A 19,099-nucleotide genomic window follows, 5' to 3' on the forward strand; every position below is an offset into this window, starting at 1 on the left:
AAACTAATGAAATAAATCAAATCATAAATATATGAACAGTTAAATTAATACAATTTTGCTAGAAAGAAATATTTTTTTTAAATTAATAATATTATGTTAGGTAAAAAAATATTACTATAAACCAATGTTTGGAAGTATTTGTTAAAATGAAATATAAATTTAAAACGATGAATACAGTAATTTAATATATTAACTGAAATATTCAATACTTTCAATTCATATTTTGTGATTATTGTGAAAATTTTATTTTGTATTTATGTTAAATTACGAATTTAGTCATTTTAATATTTCTATAACATAAATTTACAGTCATTTTAATATTTCTATAACAAATTTACGAATATTTGAAAACGTAGGAATGATTTTCTCAGCAAGTTTTCAAATTCAATTAATCAATTTCTTTATTTAGGTAAGTTGATTTTCTACAATTTTGTTGCTTCAATCTATTTTCTTCTTGTACATAGGTTTGTTCAGTTTGCATATGATAATAGAGTTTTTAATATGAATGGTGATCATAATAATATAGTTTGATTATGTTTGTAATTTTTCTATGTATAAATAAAACATGTTTGTGATTATTAATTTTCCTAGTTAAAATTGTGATTGAATGACCAAATTGAAATGTTTTATGGTTGTTATTATTGAAAATGAGATGAAAGTTTTTTATTTAACGGTTTATTTCGTGGGATTTTATATGATAGTCATTGTTGAATGTAGAATCTCTTTTGGTATGTCTAATTTGATATTAGGATTGGAATGAGAGTAAAAATGGTGAGACTGGTGATATTGGCTAAGATAAATGATTTCAACATGTTTTATTGCAACTGTGAGTTGTAAGAAGCATGAAAAGTCTTGATTTTTGTCTCTGATAAAGAATTTTTTGTGAGATCTTTGAATTGAATTAATTTGACACCCTTTGAGTTAAGAATTTGAATTTTAAAGTACTATGAGTTTTATTAAATACTGATGAACTCAAGAAGTGTCACATTAATTAATTAAAAGCTCAAAGAGAAAGTTTAGAGTTCTAGTATATTGTCGAGTGGTGTTGTAACATCACGAAGCAACACTTATACTGTGGCCACCACTGGTCACTGGCCACTTACTTGGGACATTGGGCACCACTTTTGGACTGGTGGGCACTTTTAAAACAGTAGGTTCCATGGAGTTGTAGCTTCAGGCGCCACTTTTCCAATATAAGGCGCCACTTATCCAATATAAGGCACCACCCTATTTTTCTAGTATGAGTCATCTCGAAAAAATGAGATTCTCGCTTCATTAATTGTCAAATTAAGCTGAAATTTTGAAAATATGTCTTAGACATATGATTTTTTGCTTTGATCATTAAGATCTTTGATTTGAGGTGTGTAGTTATACTAATTAATCGTTCACGATTGCTCTATAATTTTTGCTTCTCTTGGTTTGTCAACTTTGAAATGCATTATTACTTTGATGTGGTTCAATGCTAGGTACCTATTTGTGGTTTGATATTATGGAGAATATGTTGAGAAAGTATTATTCTATGGAAATGTGATGCTTTTAAGGGAATAAAGTGATCCATGGAATGGAATGAGAAAAGATTTTAATTGTATAATTGTTTGGGGTTTTGGCTTCCAAGGAAGAAGTATAAATCCTTGTTAGTTTAGTATTATATGCATTAGACAAAAGTCATCATATACTCTATTAAACTTACAAACTCAAATAGAGTGTGGTAACTAGATGATAAGAGTTGAAGAAAATAAGAGATTAAAGGTGAGACTCATCGTTTGTCAATGTCATAAGTAACTTACCTTGTCCAAAGAAATTTGATTAGTTTGGTTAGGTCAGGTAGAGTCACGACCTTTATTATGATTCACTTTTATGACAAGTGTAAGATTTTTTATGTTTTAGTCAATGCATAAATATGTATATTGAGTATAAAATAGTACAGCATGTATATGGTTTGTTTGTTTTAGAAAAGAGATGTATGGTTTTATGTTGGAAGTAATAAGGACTCTTTATTTTGTAAATTCAAAATGTGTGTATGTTACAAGTTAAAAATAGCTTACCTTTTTTGTTTTGGTGGTGTGTTTGGTTGCTTTCTCTTTTTGTAATAATTGTTATATTGGTGTGAAAAAAAAATGTAGGTGAGGACAAGGATAGATCCTAGAATGAATAGTTCCAGTGGAAGTCTCTAATGCTTGTCTAACATTTTGTATAATGTAGTTTTATCTTTATGTTTTGGTCTTAAGTTATGAAAACAAATTATCTTCTTTTGCAAAACTTTGATGATATGGACTGTAACTACATTTTATACATTTGTTTATTTATGTCCTAGGTTTCTTTGGACAAGTTTGCCTAATACTTTAAATTATAGGAACTCCATTAATAAATAAGCTCTATTTTTAGAATTGTTACAATATACATTATTCTGTCAGTGCACATAATTTAATAAAAAAACACGAACGTAAAATATTATTTTAATGATAATATATTAATATACCAAATTTTAAGTGAACATTAGAAAATTTGCAATCTTATATTTTTAGGTTCACTTATATTTCTAAAAGAATATTTATATAAAAATTATATTAATTGATAAGGGACTATTCACATGAAACTAATGTACTTAACTTATTTAATGCAAACTTTACCCCCATCAATTAAATTGATGAAATTCAATCTCCACAAACAATTATTAAATGGGGCAAAAACCTGTGTTTCTTGGTTCTACAAAAACAACACAATTTTCAAAGTGATATCAGTGGTTGAAATGGAGTGTGGCACGAAAAAGGGAATACATTGATCAACAGCAAATTAAATTTTGCTTAAATCAAAAACGATTTGACCCTCTGCAGAAACAGAACCAAAGTCTATGTAACAACACTTGTTCCCAAGTACATTTAATAATCTTAACATGTGTGTGTATATTTATGATCATCTAAACAATGTTGTTTACATCAGTAACATACAGGGTAAATACATGTCGCAGTCAATACAAAAAGAGATAATTTTGAGTTCTATACAACCTAGAAAGAAGTACTGATTCTTTATAATTTCAGTGTATCCATGTAGTATAACATATCTCCAACCAAAAGTCCCTGTGGCAATTATGAGAAAGAGAGAATACCAAATAACAGGCAACTCCACTTCATGCTTAGCATGACCAACCTGCTCCAACCACATTAATAATGTCATCTACTGCATGATTAGCTATAACACCCGCACAACCTCAAGATACAAAAATGAAAATTGATCAAGGTTAGACTAAGATTGTGGTGGGTGTTCATAGGGACACAGAAAAACCAATTCAGGTTGCTTAGACACTGTCAGCTAGAATTAACTGATCTCAACTCCATCGTTGCTCTCTTTTTCATTTGAAGGATCAGAAATATTTGCATCAGATCCCAAACTTTCGACTGCTTTAACCTGTCTGTGCTGTAGCTGCTCCGGATCTTGCTCAGGAAACACCTCAGATTGCAATGAGGGAGCAATATTCTTCATATGTAGCCATGTCAGTTCCCACAAACTATTTTCTCCCGAACCATTATTAATCTGCACTAGTATGTCTCCAGATTTCATAACAAGCAAAGTGTACTTCAGAAGCTCAGGCACAAGGTCTTGAAGATTCTCACTTCTTCTTCCTTTGATTTTCATCTTCATACATTTTTCCATACAGCTTAGAACACCCTCCCATAGTTTGCAGAAGGACGCCGATTGTGATAGTTCTAGGAGTAACTGGAGGAAAACTTCAAACACAAGCTTCAAGGCAATAACAAGTGTTCCTTCTATGTTTGGGTAGACCTTTTGAGAATGCGACTGCGCAATTTCAAGCAGGTCTTCGAGCACAGTGAAGATCACTTGATCAAAACATGTCAACCACAAATCACGTGGGAGGTGAGTCCCAACAGTTCCTTTCAAGCACTTCTGTAAACATAACAATGCATGGTTTCTAACCTCCTCTCTCTGGTCCAAAGATACTTTCCCCAGTCCCTGCACTAGCCTAAACCACATCTCCCCAATATCCTGCAACATCTTTTCCACTTCCTGTTGTTTCACAGTTTTCTTAGCATTATTCGACCATTTTTCTAAGGAATTGACAGAACTTGCCATAAGATCTAGTGCAATTATAGATCGATCTACCTGTCCCACACGAGACTCGGCAAACTGTCTCGCAGCATCTACACAGAGAATGTAATTAGCAGGGAGCAAGTGAGCACCATCAGACATAATGAACAGCAGCGCATCAAATCCAGCCTCAGATGACTCCAGGTGTCTAGAAGTGATCGAGAGCAGAGCTGTAATAGTCCGCCATCCAGACTGAGATCTAATATGAGAAGCATTTGCCTTCACAAGGCAACCGACTTCCCGTGTAATCTGCTCATAGTATGCATCTGCAACTAGTGCGTCAAGCTTCAAAACAAGTTGCAGGGACCTCAAAAGTTCATCAGTAATGTTCTCTTTGTAGGGAAGTAAGCGGTGGCAAATTCTAAGAAGTCCAAAAATAGCTTTTTCTACCAGAGCACAAGGAATCACAGTTGACTGAATAATATTGGATATGTGTTCATAAACACCCTTCCAAAGAAGTACAACTCTGTCCCTGTTATTCAGAATAATTGCCACCAATAACTCCAGGCAGAAAACTGAAGACTCTTCATCCTCAAGTATTCTGTTTCCTTTCCGATGTTGAGCTCCAGCATTGATGAGTGCTCTTTCAAGATTCAATAGAGATTCAGCTTGCAGAAATTTACTCTCGGTGAATATGCTATCAATGTGACACTTCTGAATTGCTTGTGTAGCTTGCTGATGAGCAACCATCTGTTCTTTTGTCGGTATTGATTGTATCTCTTCAGAACCAAGTGATAAGAGTTGACTAAACCTACTAATTAATCCTGAGGATCTCTTGGGAGCAATATATTGAAGATTAGATGACACTATAGAATATGAGTTAGATTTTCCATGTCCAATTTCTGTAGTTACCTGTGACTCGTCAGCTGCATCACTGGCCAAGCGAGGAGGAAGGAGGCCTAACTTGTAAAATATTAAAATACAATCAAGAATACTCCTCCACCCTGTGCGGATGTAATCACCATACCTATTTGCAATTGTGAAAACTGTCTCAGTTGCAATTCTTACTTTTGTGTCATCTCCCAAGGCCAGGACAGAATCCTCAACTGATAATGGATCCAAAATGGTAATGAACTTACAGATGCACACAACCAGATCATCGAGTACATTTTCAAGACGATAGTGGGCTGATATCTTAGCAGCAACTAAGAATCCATCCATACATCTTTGATATACCTCTTTATTTTCAGCATTATCAAAAGCCACAGAAATGGCAACAATTGTTGGGCCTGACAACAACACAAACATATCGTAATCTAAGTATGCTCGGGAGTCCGAGACAATGTATGGAGAAGTTTTATTTGCCTCGTGCATCAGAGAAATCCACCGACTTGGGGTCATTTCAGGAAATCCAGAGCCTGGTTCAAGAGTGGTACGAATTTCACTCTTACAAATTGAATGGTAAATCTCTGACAGAAATTCTCGAGGCAGATCATTGCCACCATTTATATGCCTATTATTTCGGATAAAATCCTCTTCTGTCATCTTCTTTTTGACCTGCACATTATGATGATCAGTATTGAGCAATATAATTGAGTATGATAACACGAGAGCAGCATCCTTGTTAGCTAGGATATCTGGTGATTGTTCATAATATCTCTCAGAGAAAGCTTCAAGCACCCTGTGTATCTTCTGTGATTCTCCAGGAAGCCTAAAAGTCTCCAAAAATACACGTAGGGCTGTGTCTAAGGTCATATCATGGAAATCAAATGTCTTAGCAAATTCATGAAGAACCTGAATGTAGAATTCATCATGATCTCCAAGGAAATCACCAATGGAATTCTTATCCAACCCAGCTGTGTATCTTAAAAAGTAGGCAACACTTTGGGAATCAGGTTTGTCAGGCAAAAGATGTGCTCCTTGGAGAAACTCAAGACCTTTCTTAATATCCCGATTGAAGTGATCAGCTCCTATCATTAATTTTCTCTTTATGTACTTTCTTTGGCAGACAAAAGGAACCCAATCATTTGGGTCATCAAAACTGTCACACTTTTCCATCCAGAATGGTGTATACTCCTCAAAATTCACAGGAGATTGTTCTGAACCTAAAGATTCACTACCTATTCTTTCGGAAATTCCCTGCATTACAGCAATAAGGCCATCTAAGGAAAGAATGTGCATGGAAGATAATGGATTGTTCACAGGAAATGCACTTTTGGACAACAAATCAATAATATCTTCAAAGATATCACTGCAACTTATGTCACAGTCAAAGTTGGCGTACATCTCCACCATGAATGTTTTTTGCCTGCAAAAATCAACAAGTGCTTCCATCACAACCTCTTGTTGCTGATATGAGGCACCATGTTTGCTTTGTGCAAGCCTCAAAATTACGCAAGAAAAAAATGCTTCTAGCTGTAACTTGAGTTCTTGACGAAGATGTTGATACAAATTGAGAACAATGCTACACACCATTGAAAGTACAAGAGGGCTCATTGATAAGCCAAATTGCATAAGATTGAAGAATAATTCATCCTGGATTAAACACAGCAGTCTTGGGTGATGGCAAAAGGATGGCCCTCCCAACTCTATGGCCGAATTAATCAAAGTTAACGAAAAAAGAGGCACATCTTCATCAAACGACATTGTGTTTGATCTAGGATTCACTCCCATATGCTCAGTGACATTCAGCAAAGAACACAAGAAGTGAAATATTTCCACTATACAAGGAACCCCATGAGTCATGAGCAGTGATTCGTGTGGATCAGTTTCATTGCCACTGCTAGCAATAGCTGTGTTTTCATCCACTGCATTTGCTGCCACAACAGGTGCAGCGCCGGAAGCAGTGATTGTAGATAATGGTTGAGCATCACGTGCAGAATTAAGCCTATCATTTTCCAATTTTCTGCTTGCCAAAGCATGGTCATTATTTAGTCCATTGGTCTGCAAAAACACTATATGTATATCATTACTTAATTTCAAGTTTATGCATGTCCTAAGTCTAAAAATTCAGCAGCAGGACAATTCAATTGAGAATATATAGATTTGACTATATAATATTGGCATTTGAAAGTTTAACAATATACTAGACAACTATCTACCCCTAACTAGAAATAAAATATATGCATCAAGCAAAGATACTTTGCTTCTTCCTTGAACCCCACCCTTCCCCCACCAGATTTTATTTTATTAACATGCGTTATTGCAAGCATTTTTCCTTCTTTCCCTAGAAGTTTAGACAATCTACCTAAAAGACTTCGTAGTCATTTACTTGGCCTTCTTTAGTCCCTATTAATGGAAATTAAAATTTTTACATAAATAATATGCAGTAACATAAGAATAAGTTAAGGATATTTTCTTTTTTAGCAATTTCTTATTTGTAGACTGGGAAAAACTTACAATAGCAAAGCACATTTTTTTTGAGAAAATACGAAATTTTATCCTGCCCAGAATAGAATTTTCCTTTCAATTTTTTTTTTATAACTGGCAAAATAATCACATCAAGAAGTGTGAAATGCAACCAAAAAGGTCAAAGGAAACACAAATCTTATACCACTTGCTTTAAGGTAGCGCTCCCATTTATGAATCCACACTTTGTGTTGTCAATGTTCTGAAGGTGAGAAAATATAGACCTAACCAGTTCATGCATTGTGTACCGTGCTATTCGTTGGAACAGCTCACCTTTGGTTCCTGCTTGATGAACTATTCGGAAACAAGTGTTCACTATGGTGCAAACGTGTTGGTTACTCAGCATTACAGATGCTTTACCTTTAACACAAGCTAGAAGAACTTGCAAAATCTTCATTAATACCACTTCTTCTGATCCAGGATCAGTCACTTCAAATCTGCAACTAGTGACGGAATCAACCACCAAGTGCATGGTATCCCCAACGTTGACAGTGTGCTTATCAATCACATCTAGAGTTAAGATTTTGTAAACAGATGACAAAGCAACACCAGTAATAGGCGCACTAGTTTCATCTGATCGTATCACATCCAGAAAAGGCTGGAGATACAAGGCAGGGTTGATGGCACGCCATTGATTCTTCCATGAGAAAATTTGCCTCCTCAACGTCTTTAATGACTGAACAAGGTAGTGCTCTGATTGATCATCATCTGAAATGTAATGAATTCCCCATCTAACATTTCTTCGCATAACTGCCAACACAGCACTAATCTCTGCATTTATCATGCACGCTATAGCAGTTTTGTTTGGATATCCAGCCTCACATAGCTCATATTGATCCTCTACCGCATTAAAACCAGTTTGCATTTGCATCTTTTAGTGTCCTATTTTTACAAAAGCATCAGGTTCTCATCTACCAAAAGAATGCCGAGAATGAGAAGAACAAAGGCCCTAACAAAGACAATGTAGAAAGAGACAATCAATAGAGTGAGAAGGACTCCCACGTGTTACTGACTCCAATCAAGCATCGATATTCTATAACACAAATAAACCAAATTCAAAACAGATGCAAATTAAATACATATGAAACACAACACAAGTACCCAGTAAAACTCTACAGAGATTTGTCAAGGAAGAAAGGAAGAGCAATGCAGGTGAAAATATTATACCATACAAACAATAAACACACATGCAAAAAGATTTAGGAAGAGACCTTACTTCAGAGTAATGGGGACGTTTAAAATATTTTCAAAGTTATACATATACAATAAAGAACTTATCTCAAAGAAAATGACTCACTGAATTCAAAGCAAACTAAACAACGTTTTCAAGCCTTTCAGCAGCACAAAATGTTTGGCCTGCAACACAGATCAGTAGCAGATTAACATCATATCTCAATTGAAAAATTATAATCAACAATAACCTTCTCCATCACCAAAAAAAAATCCAGCAATTTGGTTACTGTGTTTTTCATGCTTACAAATAAATAAGTAAATAAGTTGCACAGCCACACTCCTCGTTGAATCAGGTAGACTAGACATTGATGAACGTATATTTGGTTCCCCTCACTCAAAATCGAATATTTCATTCGTGAGCTGGTTTCTCTCTCTGAAAAAGCACAGTGCATAGAAATATCATATTAGTGGCGCAAAAGATACACATTCAAATAAAGAAAGATAATTGCAAGAAAAAAGTGAAGTAGTTGAGGATGGAGATCAATCCAGATGGAACCGCAATCCAACTTTAAACCCATAACCCGAAGTTGACAAAACATTAGATCTACCACGAAATCTGACCCTTCTCATTGAAGTCGTTCCATGGACAATTTGATTGGCATGGTAACAATGATCAAATCAATGACACAGCCTATTTTGAATTAAACGGAATTCCCTTAAATCTACCTTAAAGTTTAAATTCATACAATGGCACCCCAAAGAAATGCTGAGAATTAAAATGGAAGAAAAATAAGAAAAATCAAAACTTACAGGGTAGCGTGTAAAGGGCATGAATAAAAGCTAATGGGGTTCCATTGTTTATAGCGTATAATTGGAAATCAAGGATTGTGTTTTGTGTCACACTTCCTTTCTAGGAGACCCCCTCGTTGCTGTTGTTGTCGTCGTCGGAGCCTTAGCTATATCTTTCTTCTAAAAGAATAAAAACTCTGTTTGAATTTTGTGTGTATTCTTTTACTAACCACAAATTACTGCAACAATCTTTCTATTTTGACATTCCTTTCTGACTACCATGTTTCATTGCATGCTTCATACGTCATCAGAGGGAGATTATTAAATAAATAATGAGATTCATAAACCTTATTGTTTTATTTTAATCTAATGCGAAAAACGTCACTGTTACTGATATTTCTTTTAAAACAATTTTTAACTTAGTGGAATTATCACAACCATGTTTGGAAATAATTTGGCAACACCATTTATCATTCTCAATGGCCCAAAAGTATGAAAAATAATAAATATCTGTTTCCACGAGTATGTGAGAAATGATGTGTTAGTTCTATAATTGATTTCAAACACTTTAAATCTATTTTGATAAAGTATCACAATAGGTATAAAGTGTGTGTATACTTTCATTAATAATAATATATTATAATTTTTTAAATAATTAAATAATATATATATATATATATATATATATATATATATACACACACACACATATATATATATATATATATATATATATTATTGTATTCATATGTTCTACTTGATTGTTTCAAAATTATATATTTTTAAAAATTATAAAACTTTTTTTTTTCTTCAAACAGACAGCAAGAGAATTTATTTCTTCTTAAATTAGCACATCGTATATTTGTTTATATAATTTGGATAAAGTTTTATATTCTATTAATAAATGCCGAAGTATTTGTTTCATCCTATTCCATTATAATCTTTTTATAATATAGTAATATGTCTCATCGATGAAAAGAATTACAATATAAAATAATTCAAACATTTAAAAATTGTCTCTATCAAATAAAGTCATAATAAGACATCTTATTAATAAAGTCTAAACTCAAACCTTAAGCAAGTATTTTAAGTTTTTTTTTACCTCTTTGTTAATTCCATCAAATATGGATTTTTTTTCTTTCGAAAATTAACTTTAACAAAAGTATCTGTAACTTAACCTCATTGTAAAATATACTTAATTAACCAAATTATTCTGTATATATACATTCTATGTTAATATTTTTTACCGTATATAATATTTCATTATCATAAACAAACTTATAACTTGATCATATTTAATTGAATTTATAATTTTTATGCAATTTGAAAGTTTAAAACATCGTCAACTTCCCCTATCTTTAATTATTATAAAATTAATACTTAAAAAATTATGAGAAATAAGCTTTTTTATTTACTTAAATATAAATATACAGCATAATATTCATGTTCAAACAAAACCAAAAGAATATGAATTAATTTACTTGATAGTTTGGATCAAAACATTCCATTGTTATATTTTAAGAATTAATTAAATACTAAAAAGTAACAAATAATTTACAATAACAAATAATAAAGTTAAGGTTAGAAAGTACATCTGACACATAAAAGATGAATACTTTTTTAACACAAAAAAAAATGACCAATTTTCTTAACAATAGCAACATTCAATCACAAAATACACTTAGTGAAAGTTTTCATTTTATTCACACTAGATTTTTAAAGTATTCTTTCACAAACCCAAAGAATTTTTCTAAACTTCTTTGACTGAAAAGTTTTTTTAGAAACTAGGTTTAGAGAAACTATACATAAAATCCTAACTCTTTATTTGAAAATTAGTTTAGAAAATTAAAGAGTTTATAACTATCACTAGTAATTGACTATTTTATAAGTGTTAATCGATTATTCTATAAATTATTTCAAAATTTATTTTCTCTATGTGATGATCGATTATAATAAATGATAATCAATTATTTCACAGATTTTTCAAAAAAAACCAAAATTAATTATGATAATCGATTATCACTTATAATAATATATGAATTTTATGAAAAATAAAACCTTTATAAGTACTTAGATTTTGTCTATTAACCATTGATATATTAATTTCAAATAAAGTACACAAATTATAAGATTTCAAACAATTAAATTTTCTAGTCTCCAATACATGTTTTAAATCAAAATATTATTTAAATCTTCAATATTTTTCCATAAATCATCATCATTATCAAAATTTAATGCAAAATGTCTATTTTCTATTTTTTTTTCTAATAAAAATACACAATTCAACAAGTCTTAAAATCTCATATGCATGTTCATGAAAGAAAGAGGTGAAAAATTAAGAATAGACAAATATTAACAAAAAGAACAAATTTTTGAAGTGTATGTTTACTTCTAACTAGCAATATGTATTGTATGAAAAAAAAAAGTGGGAAGAAATAATTAAAATAATAAATTTATGTCTAATACAATGTTATAAAAATCAGTTCAATAAAACAAAGTTTAATTTGCTTATATGTTATATTTTAGAATAAAAAGATCTAATAACAAATTATATGATGTATCCAAATATTTATAGGGATAAACCATTATGATTTTAATACCATAATAAATTAATAAGTTTAAATATAACTCAATTTTTAGATTTATTAAAGTTAAATTTGATATCATATATATTATAATTTAATTTAATATTTAGTTATGCAAAATCTATCATAAAAGAATACATAATTTAAGAATGAAAAGAGATTAAGTTATCTACTTAGAGAACCTTTCACCATATTATTTATTTAAAATCTAATAATTTTTTCTATAAGGTGAGAATCTGGTACACATAAACTAAACCATTATTAATATTCATATACTATGAATAATTATCTTGTAAAAGAATATACAATTACTAGTGCAATTCTATATATACTCTAAATATAATTAAACAAATTAAAATTAAAATATAAATTACATCCAATTACCCCTTTTTAAACAAAACCATCTTTTAAATAGCAATTTCTTACATCTAAATTTTAAAATTCATGGAAGCAGTATGATCAAAGATTAACAATTTAAATTTTTATACAGAGATGCCTTTAACTGTTAGTGATGATTAAAAAAATATTATTATGTTAATTTCTTGAGTTAAAAATCACATTCAGATCAATACATATTTTTTAATATTTTTAATCATGATTGTGTTAAAATTATTGACAATTTAAAGAGACAAATTGAATGAATTTTTTATTTTTATTTAAAAGAAACACACAGACACATAAATATTTTATTGTCTAACAGTCGAGTTAATAAAAACTAACATTGAATACAAGTACTGGTACAAGTCCATGTGCAACTTGTAGAGTGACCCATTTATAATTTTCAATTTCGACTTTATATAATTTGTGATTAAAATTTAAAAATTAAGATTTTTACGGTTATTTATTAAAAGTTAATGTGCATCATGCATGTATATATATATATATATATATATATATATATATATATATATATATATATATATATATATATATATATATATATATATATATATATGGAAGTTTTAAACAATATTAAATATTATATTTTTGTTCATAAATTTAAATTTTTACTAAAATTTAATATCCATCATGCATGTATATGGAAGTTCCCACAATGTGCAATATGCATGTACATTTTACACAGTTGTTTTAGGGAAGGATGAATTTTTTTTTTTTTCTTCCATATTTAACAAATAAAGCTATTAAAATGATAAAGGGTTAAGTGCAATGAATTTAATTTCACAATTTCCCTGAAAAGTTGTTGGCTATGATTATTTGGGGAATGGAAATTTGGAACAGTCTAAATTGTGGATTTCATGCTTTCTAAAATTAACAACACGACAAACCAACTTCAGAAATTGCACAGTTCATTGGATAATTCTCATACCGATCTTTTCCCTCCTTATGGCGGTAATGTGAAAGAACAAACTACTAATATATTACTTAATGTTAGTTTTAATAGGTAAATATTTTACTTCTATTAAATATTTGAAAGGAGAATTTGTGTTAGATTCAGATGTGTGTTAAATAATATTATGTAAATTACATTAATTATGTTTGAAATTTTGTGAGATTATACTATCTTTTTTATGTTTACACTAATCTAGTAGATATTTGTGTAGCAATGTTTTTTTTTTTAAATTTAAATGGTTAGATATTTTTAAAAATTAACAGTATAAATCAAAAAAATTAAACAATATTTATATAGTTTTTCAAATTTTCAGAAGTGATTAATGTAATTTATTATAAGATAGTTTATAAAGAAGATCATTGATGAGATTTAAAAGCTTTTGAAATATACAGTGTCCTTGATGCTTAATGTGCAATAGTATTATTTGAAATTTAATATTTCTAAAATATTAAGTGTTTATTATAAGAAGGATTTATAATTAGTAATTAAAAATATGTAGGAAGATTCATAGTTTTTTTAAAAAAGAAAAGGTGGAAGAAAAAGGAATATGGAGATGGGAGAAGAGTAGGTCCTACAAAGTAAATAATAAAAGTTATATAATGGGAGGAATCACTGGGTTTCCAACGTGGAAGTGCAGAAGAAGCAGAGAGAAAGAGAGGAAGAAGAGAGGAAGAGAAAGGGGAAACACAAAGGAAAAGCGGAAGATCGATCGAGATCTCTCTTGCCTTGGTCACAGTTGAAGAAATTGAAGAGGAGAACGAGAGAAACTCAAGGGTATCACAAGTTTCAGGGTTTCAGCACATCTAAACTTTTTTCCGTGGAGGTTGAAAAAGATCGAAGTGGTGAGGGATTTAGAGATTAAACTTCAATTTATTGCTATTTCTCTTGATTTATGGAGTTGGATTCCTTGAATTGCTTCTGTATGTTTGGTTTCGGTGAACTAGGGTTTTGAAAGGGAATCTTGTTTCTTGCGGAGTTTTCTGTGATAAATAAGCTGTTGGGTCGACTTGTGTAGCTTTGCAAATAGAGGGGCTGAGAGGATTGAGAAATTTGAAGACTTGGGAAAGTTGGAGAATTTACTCACAAAGTGTTTGGCAGAAGTTCAGCCTTCGAGTTATGCTATAAATTGGGGTTTAAGCGTGGATTTTGCAACCATGTTTTATTTTTCTTTAAATTTCATGAATGAGATCTATGATGCTTGGTTTGAAGTTGGAATAATTGCTTTTACGAAAAATTTTCCGGAAAAGGGGATGCTTTGTTTGAAAGCTTTTTAATGAAGTATCTAACCAGAAAATTTCATAAGCATGCAACGCAATTCAAAATAAATTTGAGAACATGATTATCTGCTGTAAGTTTTGAGGATTCAACCTAAAAGAGAATAACTAAAGCTATATAGAGGATTTCGAAAGCTTTTAATTTAAGTATCTAACCGGAAAATTTCATTAGCATACAACAAAATTCAAAATAATTTTTGAGAACATGATTATTTGCTGTAGGTTTTGATGAGTCATCCTACTTTAAAAGAGAATAACTTAAGCTATACAAGTGATTTTGAAGTGGAAACAACTTTAATTGGAAGCTTACATTCAGTTCTTTGATCCTGAAAATTTTCAAAATGTCTTGATAGCTATAGAATTCCCTGTAACTTCGTGTAATTACTTTTTCTGTTCTGTATTTTGATCAGTCTACTTTAAAGGATCACTNCTTTGGTAAAGGAACTCAAATTTGTGTGATCCTGAACTTGTTGGAAAGCTTAGAAAATTTAGCTTCTTGTGGTAAAATCTTAAATACGATCCATTTCAATTCAGTTCCACGATAGGAGCGGAGTAGTTTAGTAAGGCTTTTATTTATTTTTCTATATTTTAGAATTTACATGTCATAGGACGTATTGATTCTTATATTTTAAAATTTGCATGCGGTAGTCTATGATATACAATTATCAGTTTTTCTATTCAATTTGTATTGAGAATAGTGCACTGGCAAAGTTTTTGTGCCGTAGTAACAAAGTGAATAGATATGGTATGAGGTTGTTGAGATGTGATACATTGAATACATCACTTGTTATTGTCTAGGATTTGTTTGATTGCAATTTTTCACGGGGTCTATGTTAGAACACCTGCTTTTGCTGAAATAGGGACAATGCCTTACCATGGTGAGAAAATAAATACTCTATGCGCTCATAGTATATATATGTAAGCCACTGGGTGAACGGATCCTTTAGAAAACCNTTGGGTGAATGGATCCCTGACTTCATTCTGAAATACAGGGTTAACGGNCCCTAGATTATGATAAGCATGTTATGCTTGATAGGTTGAGCTTGACAGGACACATAATTTGGTCAGTTGAGCTTGGCAATTGAGGCATGACCCTATATCTATTACTTTGTCTGTGGTTAATCTCTCTTATTATGGTGTATATAATTATACATGTATGGTGGTATTATTGATGGTTTGGATTTTGCTAAATTATAACGAGAAGTGAGAACATAGCTAGAATTTTTCATAATATCGAGTTTTTATGAGAAATAGAAAAATGTATAATTATTTAAATGATTACATGTATTAGAGTATTTTGGGCTGACCTCGCTGTGTCTTAGTAGACTCCCTTTTCTATTAAGGATGTGAAGAATGTTTTATCATTCCAATTTTATTTATAAAAAGATTATAATAGTTTTCTTAACTCTTTTGTTTTAACTTGCTATAAATTTGATATGATTGATTTTGTTTTCAACACTTGATATCATGGAGTAGGTTATTATCAACTTTGGGAAAGTCTCGTGTAAAATGGGTGGAAATAAGGTTTAGATTTACTCTAATCTATTCTAGTCATGGACACTGGATCTGGGTCATGATAATAATGGAGAAATAAGAAGAAAGGATTCATCAGCATTAAAGTCTCGTGTGCATAACTTATATATTTTTCATAAACCGAGCCCTCTCATGGATTTGTCTTAATGATAACCATTCTACTTTCAAGATTTACATGGAGTTTTGGAATGAAATTTGTTTGTGGAATAATTATGAACATGGATTCCAGCTATATTGATTTTTAGGTCCTATTGCTTTACTCATGGATGACTTTTTTTCACTGATGTCTGATGTATTTGACATGAGTTTTTCTGATACGTGTATTGATGTTGAACTCAGTTTTGTTCATGTTGATGCTACCTGCATGTAGGTTTCTAGTTGCTTCGGTTATTCCTCTGGGTGGTGGAGTCTGTGTGTTTAAAAAAAGTATTGACAATTCAAGATGCCAAAGGAGAGAAGGGATAGGTCTTTGTCGCATGAAAGTAGCAGAGCATCACCTTACCCGAGCAGCTCTAGTTGTGTTGGAAGGTCTGCTCTTAGAGAGTCAGAGGAAAACGTTAAAGAATGGGAAGATGCTAGGTGTCCAGTGTGCATGGAACACCCTCACAATGCTGTTCTCCTCATATGTTCATCCCATGAGAAAGGTTGTCGTCCTTACATGTGTAACACTAGCTATCGCCACTCAAACTGTCTTGATCAGTTCCGCAAGTCATTTGCTGACACCACATCAACCATTGCTCAAGTAGAAAATCAAATTTCTAACGCCGTCGATAGTATAATTGATGTGCCAGAAGACAGAAATGAGGAGGGGACTGTCCAAAGTGCAATTAATGTACCGGAAGACATAAGTGAGGTGACTGTCCAAAGTAGAATTGATGTGCCAGAAGACAGAAGTGAGGGTTTGGTTACAATGCAAGCCTTATCCTGTGACAATGAGGCAAAGTCCAAGTTAGTATGCCCTCTATGTAGAGGGCAAATAAAAGAGTGGAAAGTAGTGGAGGCGGCTCGACATTTTATGAATGAAAAATCAAGGAGTTGTTCTTGTGAGACTTGCAACTTCAGTGGCACATACCCAGATCTTAGAAAGCATGCAAGACTTGAACATCCTCTAGAGCGCCCATCTGCAGTAGACCCAGAACGTCAGCGTAACTGGAGGAGGTTAGAGCGCCAAAGGGATCTAGGCGACCTCCTTAGCACACTTCAAACTTCATTTGGGGTTGATGATCCCATAGATGATGGTGGTCTGCTAGCTGTGTTTTTCCTCATTCTTCAACCTGCTTCTGTGTCCAGGGGCACCACACTCCAGATGCGAATAAGAAGACCGGCGACACTCTGGGGGGAAAATTATGATGGACAGTCTGGATCTGATGATGCAAACGAATCTTCAGATGGAGGCTCTGATAATAGACCTCATCGTGGTCGGGGACAGCGGACTCCTCCGCCGTGACTTGCAAATCATTGATACTGGCTTGCTCTTCTCTCACCCTTTTCTGCCTTTCCAGATGCTCATGAATACACATCGGATATTGATTGTTTATCAGTATATTTAATATTTCTGCCATACTTCCCAGGGATTCTGAACGATCGAGCTTGAAATAAAATTTACCGTTGTGCCAGTGCCTCCTTTCTTTATTAGCTCATCTTGCTTCTTTCTTCTTTCTTCTTGCTTCTTGCTGCATGCAAGGCTAAAAAAGAAGAGAAAAACATAGTGAGGTGTGAAGTGGAACCTGGCTATTAAGTCTGAGCAGGAACAAGTTTGTTTAGTTCAATGGCTGGCTTTCTAGAGTGTCAGAAGATGATTTCAGTGAGTATTTTTTTTTTCTAAATTATGAAAGATTTATGATGAATGTTTTTTTAGTATAAATTAAAAGAACAATTGATATTAAGAGTCGAATTTTTTTACTCGTGGTACTGTATTCTAGCCTCATTCAATATGAAAGCAATGTAATAGTCGAAATGATTTTTTTTATATAAAATAGATTAAGTTTACATTTCATATGACTAAAAGGTTGATATTTTATCAGATTTTACTCTGATAGATAATATATTAGTTAAAACATACGTAAACGACTCATTTATGTAAAATTTGATATGCATAAGTTACAAAGATAATATCTAATGCTCAAATAATTGAATTAATTCATATTTTTCTGAAATGTTCCCAAGTGCTGAATAAGTAGATTTCGAATTTTCTTATAATAAAAAAAATATATCAGTGATGTAAACGTAAAGCTTAAAACATGTTGGGAAATATTTTTATAAATAAACTTGAAATGATGTTTATTTAAGGTAGATGTTTAACAGCCTGAAGAGGGGGGGAAAACCTCTATTGGAACAGAAAACTCAATTACTAGGATAAGAAGCAAATGGTAACATAGTTTGGCAAACAAAATATAAGGTGGAACTGCTGGAATCAAAGGTGGTAGAAACAATAACAGTCAAATCATTTTACTCAATGAGTAATTTCTCGCAATACTCGAAGTCTATGACTTTTTAAGACTCCTGTATGGCATGGACATACATGGATGAATATTGTATGTCATTTCTTTTTCCATGTAATGGAATGTGTGTATTCCTCTTTTGGTGATCTCCCTTTGTCTCATAATTTAGGGTGGTGAAAAATGGGAATGGACATTTCACAACACCTTTAAATATGTTTTCTGAGTGAAGCTTTTCTGTGAGAAAGGAAGAAGGAGAAACTAACTAGTATAACATATGATTGCTGAATAATAATAGTGCTTCATGCCAAAACATAGAACTTACAAATGAACATATACAACAACTTACCAGTTTATAATTGATAAGGTATGAATTGGAGACCTATTTTAGTGAGGCAACACAATCCTATCCAACATCGTTTTTCACAATATTCTTTGAAGTGTCAAACTCCTTTATATCTAGTTTTACTCCTATATTTTGCAATCATATTCACGTATATCTTT

General features: G+C 31.9%; 2 protein-coding genes across 8 annotated transcripts; one reads left to right on the forward strand and one right to left on the reverse strand.

Annotated features, from left to right (window-relative positions):
* Nucleotides 1-2,878: 2,878 nt before the first annotated feature.
* On the reverse strand, nt 2,879-9,652 carry LOC106757812 (ARF guanine-nucleotide exchange factor GNOM). Of its 6 annotated transcripts, XM_022779405.1 has the most exons (6): nt 9,436-9,652; nt 8,931-9,058; nt 8,750-8,808; nt 8,455-8,485; nt 7,598-8,334; nt 2,879-6,987 (listed from the first exon to the last, which is right to left on the reverse strand). In XM_022779405.1, the coding sequence occupies exons 5-6, from the start codon at nt 8,321-8,323 to the stop codon at nt 3,316-3,318; spliced, it is 4,398 nt and encodes a 1,465-aa protein (XP_022635126.1). In that variant the 5' UTR covers nt 8,324-8,334; nt 8,455-8,485; nt 8,750-8,808; nt 8,931-9,058; nt 9,436-9,652; the 3' UTR covers nt 2,879-3,315. The 6 variants fall into 6 exon arrangements, with proteins under 6 accessions (XP_022635126.1, XP_022635127.1, XP_014496105.1 ...); XM_022779406.1 differs by lacking the exon at nt 8,455-8,485; XM_014640619.2 differs by lacking the exon at nt 8,455-8,485 and having other exon boundaries at nt 7,598-8,401.
* A 4,305-nt stretch (nt 9,653-13,957) lies between these two features.
* On the forward strand, nt 13,958-18,051 carry LOC106757757. 2 transcript variants are annotated; one of them, XM_022779409.1, is made up of 3 exons: nt 13,958-14,192; nt 15,423-15,502; nt 16,528-17,926. In XM_022779409.1, the coding sequence occupies exon 3, from the start codon at nt 16,600-16,602 to the stop codon at nt 17,602-17,604; it is 1,005 nt and encodes a 334-aa protein (XP_022635130.1). In that variant the 5' UTR covers nt 13,958-14,192; nt 15,423-15,502; nt 16,528-16,599; the 3' UTR covers nt 17,605-17,926. The 2 variants fall into 2 exon arrangements, with proteins under 2 accessions (XP_022635130.1, XP_014496024.1); XM_014640538.2 differs by lacking the exon at nt 15,423-15,502 and having other exon boundaries at nt 16,528-18,051.
* The last annotated feature ends 1,048 nt before the right edge of the window (nt 18,052-19,099 follow it).

This window comes from Vigna radiata, chromosome 3 (assembly GCF_000741045.1).
Source record: "Vigna radiata var. radiata cultivar VC1973A chromosome 3, Vradiata_ver6, whole genome shotgun sequence".
Taxonomy (NCBI): Eukaryota; Viridiplantae; Streptophyta; class Magnoliopsida; order Fabales; family Fabaceae; genus Vigna; species Vigna radiata.

Bases quoted from the DNA above. Each gene is read 5' to 3' on its own strand.
- LOC106757812 (XM_022779406.1), bottom strand. From the start codon at position 8,323: ATGCAAATGCAAACTGGTTTTAATGCGGTAGAGGATCAATATGAGCTA. The intron at 6,988-7,597 runs GTATAAGATTTG...GTGTTTTTGCAG, and splicing joins GCGCTACCTTAAAGCAAGTG to ACCAATGGACTAAATAATGA.
- LOC106757757 (XM_014640538.2), top strand. From the start codon at position 16,600: ATGCCAAAGGAGAGAAGGGATAGGTCTTTGTCGCATGAAAGTAGCAGA.